This window comes from Rhinopithecus bieti, unplaced genomic scaffold (genome assembly GCF_001698545.2).
Source record: "Rhinopithecus bieti isolate Rb0 unplaced genomic scaffold, ASM169854v2 scaffold_32760, whole genome shotgun sequence".
NCBI lineage: Eukaryota > Metazoa > Chordata > Mammalia > Primates > Cercopithecidae > Rhinopithecus > Rhinopithecus bieti.
In genome coordinates, this window is record NW_016813956.1 from 266,023 (window position 1) to 275,604 (window position 9,582).

General features: G+C 45.8%; 1 protein-coding gene across 4 annotated transcripts; it reads left to right on the forward strand.

Annotated features, from left to right (window-relative positions):
* Positions 1 to 1,098: 1,098 nt before the first annotated feature.
* HFE (homeostatic iron regulator) lies at positions 1,099 to 9,347 on the forward strand. Of its 4 annotated transcripts, XM_017849136.1 has the most exons (7): positions 1,253 to 1,336; positions 1,725 to 1,890; positions 4,675 to 4,938; positions 5,147 to 5,422; positions 6,533 to 6,808; positions 6,965 to 7,078; positions 8,031 to 9,347. In XM_017849136.1, exons 3-7 carry the CDS (start codon positions 4,701 to 4,703, stop codon positions 8,069 to 8,071), a joined length of 945 nt encoding a protein of 314 aa, XP_017704625.1. In that variant the 5' UTR covers positions 1,253 to 1,336; positions 1,725 to 1,890; positions 4,675 to 4,700; the 3' UTR covers positions 8,072 to 9,347. The 4 variants fall into 4 exon arrangements, with proteins under 4 accessions (XP_017704627.1, XP_017704626.1, XP_017704624.1 ...); XM_017849135.1 differs by lacking the exon at positions 1,725 to 1,890 and having other exon boundaries at positions 1,105 to 1,336; XM_017849137.1 differs by lacking the exons at positions 1,725 to 1,890; positions 4,675 to 4,938 and having other exon boundaries at positions 1,104 to 1,336.
* The last annotated feature ends 235 nt before the right edge of the window (positions 9,348 to 9,582 follow it).

Below are 9,582 nucleotides of genomic sequence, written 5' to 3' on the forward strand. Positions count from 1 at the left end.
CGGGAATTCTGCGTTGGGATGGATCCTTTAACTGAGGAGATTATTAGAGCCGGAGCTCTGAACTAGCAATCTCAGTTCTTGTGATAGTGAGCAAAGAACTACAAACTAACACCAAAATGCAAGTTTAAAGCGAAGTTTATTGAAGCATAATAATACACTCACAGAGGGAGAGCGGGCTGATTTCTGCACAGTGAAATTGGCACCTCTTTACAGAGTTTAAGGTGCTTTCATCGGGTTTGTGGGGAGGAGTTGAGGTTTGGGCTGTATCTGAGTGACAGGATGATGTTATGTGATTGAATTTTATAGCTATATAAACTAAAATTAAACTGCGCGTGTTCTTACCTATAATTCGTTAAGAAAAGCCTCCCAGGGATGGGGTCAAAACTGTATGTAAATTCTATTATAATGATGGTCATGGGTAATATAATGAAGGACAGGGTTTTGTGTTATTGGGTATGTGCCACTTTAGGGAATTTCCACCTGTACCCTCCTTTCTCTTTCTCCAGGATATTTTGGCCACAGACTTCATCATAAACTCCATCCCTTAGGGTGGCGTTAAGGTAGTCTTGGGCCTGAACTTAGATGGGCCAGTGGCTGTCTTAGTGACAGCCTTTCTGCTCTCTTCTGTCGTCCCCTTCCAGCTGCTAATGTCTAACTACCTAACAATTACCCATTAAATCAGTGTATCTGGGGTTAGGAGCAGGCCTCAATATGTTTAATCATTTTCCAAGTCATCCCAATACTGTAAAGTTTGTGAAAAACTTGTCAGATAATTCAATTACGAAGGCTGTGGAAGGTGTTTCAGTAGGATCTAATTGGTTAACGTTATGATTTAATTAATTTGAATCAAAATCAAAATGAAAAAGCTTTATATTTCTAAATCAAATAAGACATAAGTTGGTCTAAGGTCGAGATAAAATTTTTAAATGTATAATTGAATTTTGAAAATAATAAATATTTAAATACCTAAAGTTTCCATCAGAACATTGTGAAGATACTTTCCCCAATCAGCAACACTCCTTCAGGATTTAAAAACCAAGGGGGACACTGGATCACCTAGAGTTTCACAAGCAGATACCTTCTGCTGTAGGAGAGAGAGAATTAAAGTTCTGAAGACCTATTGCTTTTCACCAGGAAGTTTTACTGGGCATCTCCTGAGCCTAGGCAATAGCTGTAGGGTGACTTCTGGAGCCATCGCCGTTTCCCCGCCCCACCAAAGAAGCGGAGACTTAACCGGGACGTGCGGTCAGAGCTGGGGAAATGGGCCCGCGAGCCAGGCCGGCGCTTCTCCTCCTGATGCTTTTGCAGACCGCGGTCCTGCAGGGGCGCTTGCTGCGTGAGTCCAAGGGCTGCGGGCCAACGAGGGGCGCGGCGGGGGGGGAAAAATCGAAACTAGCTTTTCTTTGCGCTTGGGAGTTTGCTAACTTTGGAGGACCTGCTCAGCCCTATCCGTAGTCCCCTCTCCCTACTTTCTGCCTCCAAACCCCGGGAGGGAATGCCTGCCACTGAGCTGCATATGGGGGTCCCTCGCCCCAGGACCTGTCCCCTCCCCCGGCTGTCCCGGCTCTTCGGAGTGACTTTTCGAACCGCCCACTCCCTTCCCCCAACCAGAATGCTTTTAAATAAATCTCGTAGTTCCTCACTTGAGCTGAGGTAAGCCTGGGGCTCCTTGGACCTGGATCTCGGGTTTATTTCCAATGTCAGCTGTGCAGTTTTTTCCCCAGTCATCTCCAAACAGGAAGTTCTTCCGTGCATGCTTGCCGAGAAGGCTGAGCGAACCCACAGCAGGATCCGCACGGGGTTTCCACCTCGGAACGAATGCGCTGGGTGGTGGGGGCGCGGAAGAGTGGGGCTGGGAATCTGAATTCTTCACCATTCCACCCACTTTTGGTGAGACCTGGGGTAGATCTGGGGGTGGGAGGCTTCAGAGAGAGGCCTACCTCGGGCCTTTCCCCACTCTTGGCAATTGTTCTTTTGCCTGGAAAATTGAGTATATGTTAGTTTTCAACGTTTGAACTGAACAGTTCTCTTTTCAGCCAGGTTTTATTGATTTGCAGTGTGCTGTGTAATTAAGAGGCCTCTAAAGAACGTCAAAGTACTGATAATGAACATGTAAGCAATGCACTCAGTTGTAAGTTACATTCATATCTGATCCTATTTGATTTTCACTAGGCATAGGGAGGTAGGAGCTAATAATATGTTTATTTACTAGAAGTTAACTAGAATTCAGATTAAATAACTCTTTTCAGGTTACAAAGTATATAAGTAATCAGGTTTTCTGATATTATTTCAAGTACTATAGCTGCTTCTAATCTTAGTTGAGAGTGATTTTGCCCTGTAGTCTAGCACAGTGTTCTGTGGGTCACAAGCCGGCCTCAGCACAGCACTTTGAGTTTTGGTACTATGTGTATCTACATTTTACACATGACAAGAATGAGGCATGCACGGCCTGCTTCCTGGCAAGTTTATTCAATAGTACACTGGGCTTTGGTGGCAGAGCTCACGTCTCCACTTCATAGCTATGATTCTTAAACATCACACTGCATTAGAGGCTGAATAATAAAATTTCAGGTTGAGCAGAAATATTCATTGTTTACAAGTGTAAATGAGTCCCAACCATGTGTTGCACTGTTCAAGGCCCAAGGGAGAGAGCAGGGAAACAAGTCTTTACCCTTTGATATTTTGCATTCTAGTGGGAGAGATGACAATAAGCAAATGAGCAAAAAGATATGCAACATCAGGAAACGATGGGTGTTGTGAGAAGCAGAGAAGTCAGGACAAGTCACTCTGGGGCTGACACTTGAGCAGAGACATGAAGGAAATAAGAATGATATTGACTGGGAGCAGTATTTCCCAGGAAAACTGAGTGGGCCTGGCAAGTTGGATTAAAAAGCAGGTTTTCTCAGCACTACTCATGTGTGTGTGTGTGTTGGGGGTGGGAACAGGGACTACCATCTGCATGTAGCATGTCCAGCAGTATCCTGTCGTCTCTACTCACTTGGTGCTAGGAGCACTCATCCTCCCTACTCACTAGGTGCTAGGAGCACTCCCCCAGTCTTGACAACCAAAAATGTCTCTAAACTTTGCCACATGTCACCTAGGAGACAAACTCCTGGTTAAGAAGCTCGGGTTGAAAAAAAAAAGTAGTGCTGGGGGTTAGAGGCCAAGAAGTAGGTAATGGGGTCAGAAGAGGAGCCACAAACAAGGTTGTGCAGGTGCCTGTAGGCTGTGGTGTGAATTCTAGCCAAGGAGTAACTGTGATCTGTCACAGGCTTTAAAAAGATTACTCTGGCTACTATGTGGAAAGCAGAATGAAGGGAGCAACAGTAAAAGCAGGGAGCCCATCCAGGGAGCTGTTACACAGTCCACACAAGAGATGGTGGAGTGGGCTGGGTGGGAACATAAAAGGGAGTGAGAAACCGTTGTCTCCTGAATATATTTTGAAGGAAGTTGATGAAGGATTCTATGTTGTGTGAGAGAAAGAGAAGAATTAGCTGGGTGTGGTAGCTCATGCCAAGGAGGAGGCCAAGGAGGGCAGATTCTTGAGCTCAGGAGTTCAAGACCAGCCTGGGCAACATGGCAAAACCCCTTCTCTACAAAAAATACAAAAACTAGCCGGGTGTGGTGGCATGCACCTGTGATCCTAGCTACTAGGGAGGCTGAGGTGTGGGGGATTGCTTGAGCCCAGGAAGTTGAGGCTGCAGTGAGCCATGATTGTGCCACTATACTTCAGTCTAGATGACAGAGCAAGATCCTGTCTCCCCCCACCCCCTGAAAAAAGAGAAGAGTTAAAGTTGACTTTGTTCTTTATTTTAATTTTATTGGCCTGAGCAGTGAGGTAATTGGCAATGCCATTTCTGAGATGGTGAAGGCAGAGGAAAGAGCAGTTTGGGGGTAAATCAAGGATCTGGATTTGGACATCCTAAGTTTGAGATTCCAGTCAGGCATCCAAGTAGTGAGGCCATATAGGCAGTTCAGTGTAAGAATTCAGGGCCAAGGCTGGGCACAGCGGCTCACTCCTGCAATCTCAGCACTTTGGGAGGCTGAGGCAGGCAGATCACTTGAAGTCAGGAGTTTGAGACAAGCTTGGCTAACATGCTGAAACCCCATGTCTACTAAAAATACAAAAATTAGCCTGGTGTGGTGGCACATGCCTATAGTCCCAGGTTTTTAGGAGGCTTAGGCAGGAGAATCCCTTGAATCCAGGAGGTGCAGGTTGCAGTGAGCTAAGATTGTGCCACTGCACTCCAGCCTGGGCAATAGAGTGAGACTCAGTCTCAAAAAAAAAAAAAAACAAAAACAAAAAAACCTTTATGAATTCCTCAGGATTTGGGTCTAATTTGCTCTGACCACCAACTCCTGAGTTCAACTACCATAGCTAGAGACATCTTAACATTTTCTAGAATCCACCAGCTTTAGTGGAGTCTGTCTAATCATGAGTATTGGAATAGGGTCTGGGGGCAGTGAGGGGATGGCAGCCACGTGTGGCAGAGAAAGTCACACAAAGAGAGAGCAGCCAGGACTGTCAAATGGAAGAAAGATGGGACTGCAACTCACCCTTCACAATAGAGGACCAGACACAACTGATAGTATGAGTTGATGCAGGTGTGTGGAGCCTCAACATCCAGCTCCCCTCCTACTGCACATGGTGAAGGCCTGTTGCTCTGTCTCCAGGTTCACACTCTCTCCACTACCTCTTCATGGGTTCCTCAGAGCAGGACCTTGGTCTTTCCCTGTTTGAAGCTTTGGGCTATGTGGATGACCAGCTGTTCGTGTTCTATGATCATGAGAGTCGCCGTGTGGAGCCGCGAACTCCATGGGTTTCCGGTAGAACTTCAAGCCAGATGTGGCTGGAGCTGAGTCAGAGTCTGAAAGGGTGGGATCACATGTTCACTGTTGACTTCTGGACTATTATGGAAAATCACAACCACAGCAAGGGTATGTGGAGAGGGGGCCTCACCTTCTGGAGGTTGTCAGAGCTTTTCATCTTTTCATGCATCTTGAAGGAAACAGCTGGAAATCTGCTGTCTTGTGGGAGCAGGGAAGAGGGAAAGAATTTACTTCCTGAGATCATTTGGTCCTTGGGGATGGTGGAAATAGGGACCTACTCCTTTGGTTGCAGTAACAAGGCTGGGGATTTTTCCAGAGTCCCACACCCTGCAGGTCATCCTGGGCTGCAAAATGCAAGAGGACAACAGTACCGAGGGCTTCTGGAAGTACGGGTATGATGGGCAGGACCACCTTGAATTCTGCCCTGACACGCTGGATTGGAGAGCAGCAGAACCCAGGGCCTGGCCCACCAAGCTGGAGTGGGAAAGGCACAAGATTCGGGCCAGGCAGAACAGGGCCTACCTCGAGAGGGACTGCCCTGCACAGCTGCAGCAGTTGCTGGAGCTGGGGAGAGGTGTTTTCGACCGGCCAGGTATGGTGGAAACACACTTCTGCCCCCATACTCTAGTGGCAGAGTGGAGGAGGATGTAGGGCATGGAATCCCTGGTTGGAGTTTCAGAGGTGGCTGAGGTTGTGTGCCTCTCCAAATTCTGGGAAGGGACTTTCTCAATCCTAGAGTCTCTACCTTGTAATTGAGATGTATGAGGCAACCACAAGTCATGGGTTTAATTTCTTTTCTCCATTCATATGGCTTAAGGGGAAGTGTCTGCAGCCCTTGCTTTTTATTTAACCAATAATCCTTTGTATATGTATACCTGTTAAGAATTCAGAAATGTCAAGGCCAGGCGCAGTGACTCACCCCTGTAATCCCAGCAATTGGAGGCCAAGGCAGGTGGATCACGAGGTCAGGAGTTTGAGACCAGCCTGACCAACATGGTGAAACCCGTCTCTAAAAAAATACAAAAATTAGCTGGGCGCAGTTATGCGCGCCTGTAGTCCCAGCTAATTGGGAGTCTGAGGAAGGAGAATCGCTTGAACCCGGGAAGCAGAGGTTGCACTGAGCTGAGATCGCGCAACCGCACTCCAGCCTAGGCAACAGAGTGAGACTCCATCTTAAAAAAAAAAAAGAAAGAAAGAAAAGAAAAAAGAAGAGAGAGAATTCAGAGATGTCAGCTATCATATGAATACCAGGACAAAATATCAAGTGAGGCCACTTACCAGAGTAGCAGAATGCTTTAGGTTAAAAGTTTCTTTCACAGAACATAGCAATAATCACTGAAGCTACCTATTTTACAAGGCTCCTTCTTATAACAATGCCTCCTAGGTTGACCCAGGTGAAACTAACCATCTATATTCAATCGTTTTCAATGCACATAAAGGGCAATTTTATCTATCAGAACAAAGAACATAGGTAACTGATATGTATATTTACATGTTAGGAGAACAAGCTGATCTGACTGCGCTCCAAGTGACACTGTGTTATAGCCCAATCTTAGGACACAAAATGGTGTCTCTCCTGTAGCTTGTTTTTTTTCTGAAAGGGAATTTCCTTCCTCCAACCTATAGAAGGAAGTGAAAGTTCCAATCTTCCTGGCAAGGGTAAACAGATTCCCTCTCCTCATCCTTCCTCTTTCCTGTCAAGTGCCTCCTTTGGTGAAGGTGACACATCATGTGACCTCTTCAGTGACCACTCTACGGTGTCGGGCCCTGAACTACTACCCCCAGAACATCACCATGAAGTGGCTGAAGGATAGGCAGCCAATGGATGCCAAGGAGGTCAAACCTAAAGACGTATTGCCCAATGGGGATGGGACCTACCAGGGCTGGATAACTTTGACTGTACCCCCAGGGGAAGAACAGAGATATACTTGCCAGGTGGAGCACCCAGGCCTGGATCAGCCCCTCCTTGCTATCTGGGGTATGTGACTGATGAGAGCCAGGAGCTGAGAAAATCTATTGGGGGTTGAGAGGAGTGCCTGAGGGGGTAATTATGGCAGTGAGACAAGGATCTGCTCTTTGTTAGGGGTGGGCTGGGGTGGCAATCAAAGGCTTTAACTTGCTTTTTCTGTTTTAGACCCCTCACCGTCTGGAACCCTAGTCATTGGAGTCATCAGTGGAATTGCTGTTTTTGTCATCATCTTGTTCATTGGAATTTTGTTCATAATATTAAGGAAGAGGCAGACTTCAAGTGAGTAGGAACAAGGAGAAGTCTCTTAGTATCTCTGCCCCAGAGCACAGTGGGAAGAGGGGCAGAGGGGATCTGACATCCATGGGAAGCATTTTTCTTATTTATATTCTTTGGGGACACCAGTAGCTCCTTGGGAGACAGAAAATAATGGTTCTCCCTAGAATGAAAGTCTCTAATTCAACAAACATCTTCAGAGCACCTACTATTTTGCAAGAGCTGTTTAAGGTAGTGCAGGGGCTTTGAGGTTGAGAAGTCACTGTGGCTATTCTCAGAACCCAAATCTGGTAGAGAATGAAAATGATAGCAAGTGAATGTAGTTAAAGAAGACCCCATGAGGTCCAAAAGCAGGCAGGAAGCAAATGCTTAGGGTGTCAAAGGAAGGAATGATCACATTCAGCTGGGGATCAAGAAAGCCTTCTGGATCTTGAAGGAGAAGCTTGATTCCATTAGGTGAGGTTGAAGATGATGGGAGGTCTACACAGACGGAACAACCATGCCAAGTGGGAGAGTATAAGGCGTACTAGGAGGTTAGAACTAATGACTCTACCTTAACCCCGAGTTTGCATAGCTATCGCTCACCAATTATGCATTTCTACTCCCTGAACATCTGTGGTGTGGGGAAAGGAAAGGCAGAAAGAAGCCAGCTCATACAGAGTCCGAGGGTCTTTTGGGATATTGGGTTATGATCACTGGAGTGTCACTGAAGGATCCTAAGAAAGGAGGACCATGAGCTCCCTTATATGGTGAATGTGTTGTTAAGAAGTTAGATGGGAGGTGAGGAGACCAGTTAGAAAGCCAATAAGCATTTCCAGATGAGAGATAATGGTTCTTGAAATCCAATAGTGCCCAGGTCTAAATTGAGATGGGTGAATGAGGAAAATAAGGAACAGAGAAGAGGCAAAATGATGCCTAGGTTTGTGATGCCTCTTTCCTGGGTCTCTTGTCTCCACAGGAGGAGTTATGGGGCACTACGTCTTAGCTGAACATGAGTGACACGCAGCCTGCAGACTCATCACGGGAAGGACACAAAACTAGAGACTCAAAAAGGGAGTGCACTTACGGAGCTCTTCATGTTTCAGGACAGAGTTGAACCTAAACATAGAAATTGCCTGAAGAACTCCTTGCTTTTAGCTTTCTCTGTTCATTTCCTCAAAAAGATTTCCCCATTTAAGTTTCTGATTCCTGCATGCCAGTGATCCCCAGCTGTGACTTCTCCCCTGGAACTGCCCCTCATGAACCTCAAGCTGCATCTAGAGGCTTCCTTCATTTCCTCCATCACCTCAGACACATACACCTATGTCATTTCATTTCCTATTTTTGGAAGAGGACTCCTTACATTTGGGGGACTTACATGATTCATTTTAACATCTCAGAAAAGCTTTGAATCCTGGGACATGGCTAGTCATAACCTTACCAGAATTTTACATATGTATCTAGGCATTTTCTGGACCCGTTCTACTTTTCCTTTGAATCATCCCTCTGTGTTACCCAGTAACTCATCCGTCACCAAGCCATGGGAATTCTTCCATCTGATTGTTATGTGAATTGTAGGCTGTACACTGCACGAATGGAAGAGGCACCTTTCCCAGAAAAAGCATCATGGCTGTCTGTGGGTATTACAATGGGTGTTTTTAGCAGGTAGGAGGCAAATATCTTGAAAGGGGTTGCGAAGAGGTGTCTCTTTCTAATTGGTATGAAGGTGTCATACAGGTTTGCAAAGTGCCTTCATTTGGAATGCTACTCTAGTATTCCAGACCTGAAGTATAACAATAATTTTCTCCCTGATCTCTCCTTGTTATGATAATGAAAATTATAAGGATGATGATAATGATGATAAAAGCACTTACGTTGTGTCCCACTCTTCTGAGCACCTACTTACATGCATTATTGCATGCAATTCTTACAATAATTCTATGAGATAGGCACTATTATCTCAATTTCTTTTTTAGATGAAGAAAGTGAAGTAGGCCAGGCACGGTGGCTCATGCCTATAATCCCAGCACTTTGGGAGGCTGAGGCGGGTGGATCACAAGGTCAGGAGATCCAGACCATCCTGGCTAACACGATGAAACCCCATCTCTACTAAAAATACAAAAAATTAGCCGGGCATGGTGGCGGGCGCCTGTAGTCCCAGCTACTGGGGAGGCTGAGGCAGGAGAATGGCGTGAACCCAGGAGGTGGAGCTTGCAGTGAGCGGAGATCGCGCCACTGCACTCCAGCCTGAGTGATAGAGTAGTGAGACTCCGTCTCAAAAAAAAAAAAAAAAAAAAAAAAAAAAGGAAAGAAAAACGAAAATATAGAGTATCTCACAGCTTGCCAGTGATAGAAACAGGTTTCAAACTCAGTCAATCTGACCGTATGATACATCTCAAACACCACTACATTCAGGTAGTTTAGATGCCTAGAGTAAATAGAGACGGAAGGAGATGGCTATTCTATTGTCTCATTGTGTTTCTTCTGAGTGAGCTTGAATCACATAAAGGGAAACAGCAGAAAACAACCAG

Excerpts from the sequence above, each read along its gene's own strand:
- HFE (XM_017849135.1), top strand. The coding sequence starts at position 1,261 with ATGGGCCCGCGAGCCAGGCCGGCGCTTCTCCTCCTGATGCTTTTGCAG. Across the intron at positions 4,939-5,146 it reads AAATCACAACCACAGCAAGG|AGTCCCACACCCTGCAGGTC; the intron begins GTATGTGGAGAG and ends GGATTTTTCCAG. Across the intron at positions 6,809-6,964 it reads GCCCCTCCTTGCTATCTGGG|ACCCCTCACCGTCTGGAACC; the intron begins GTATGTGACTGA and ends TTTCTGTTTTAG.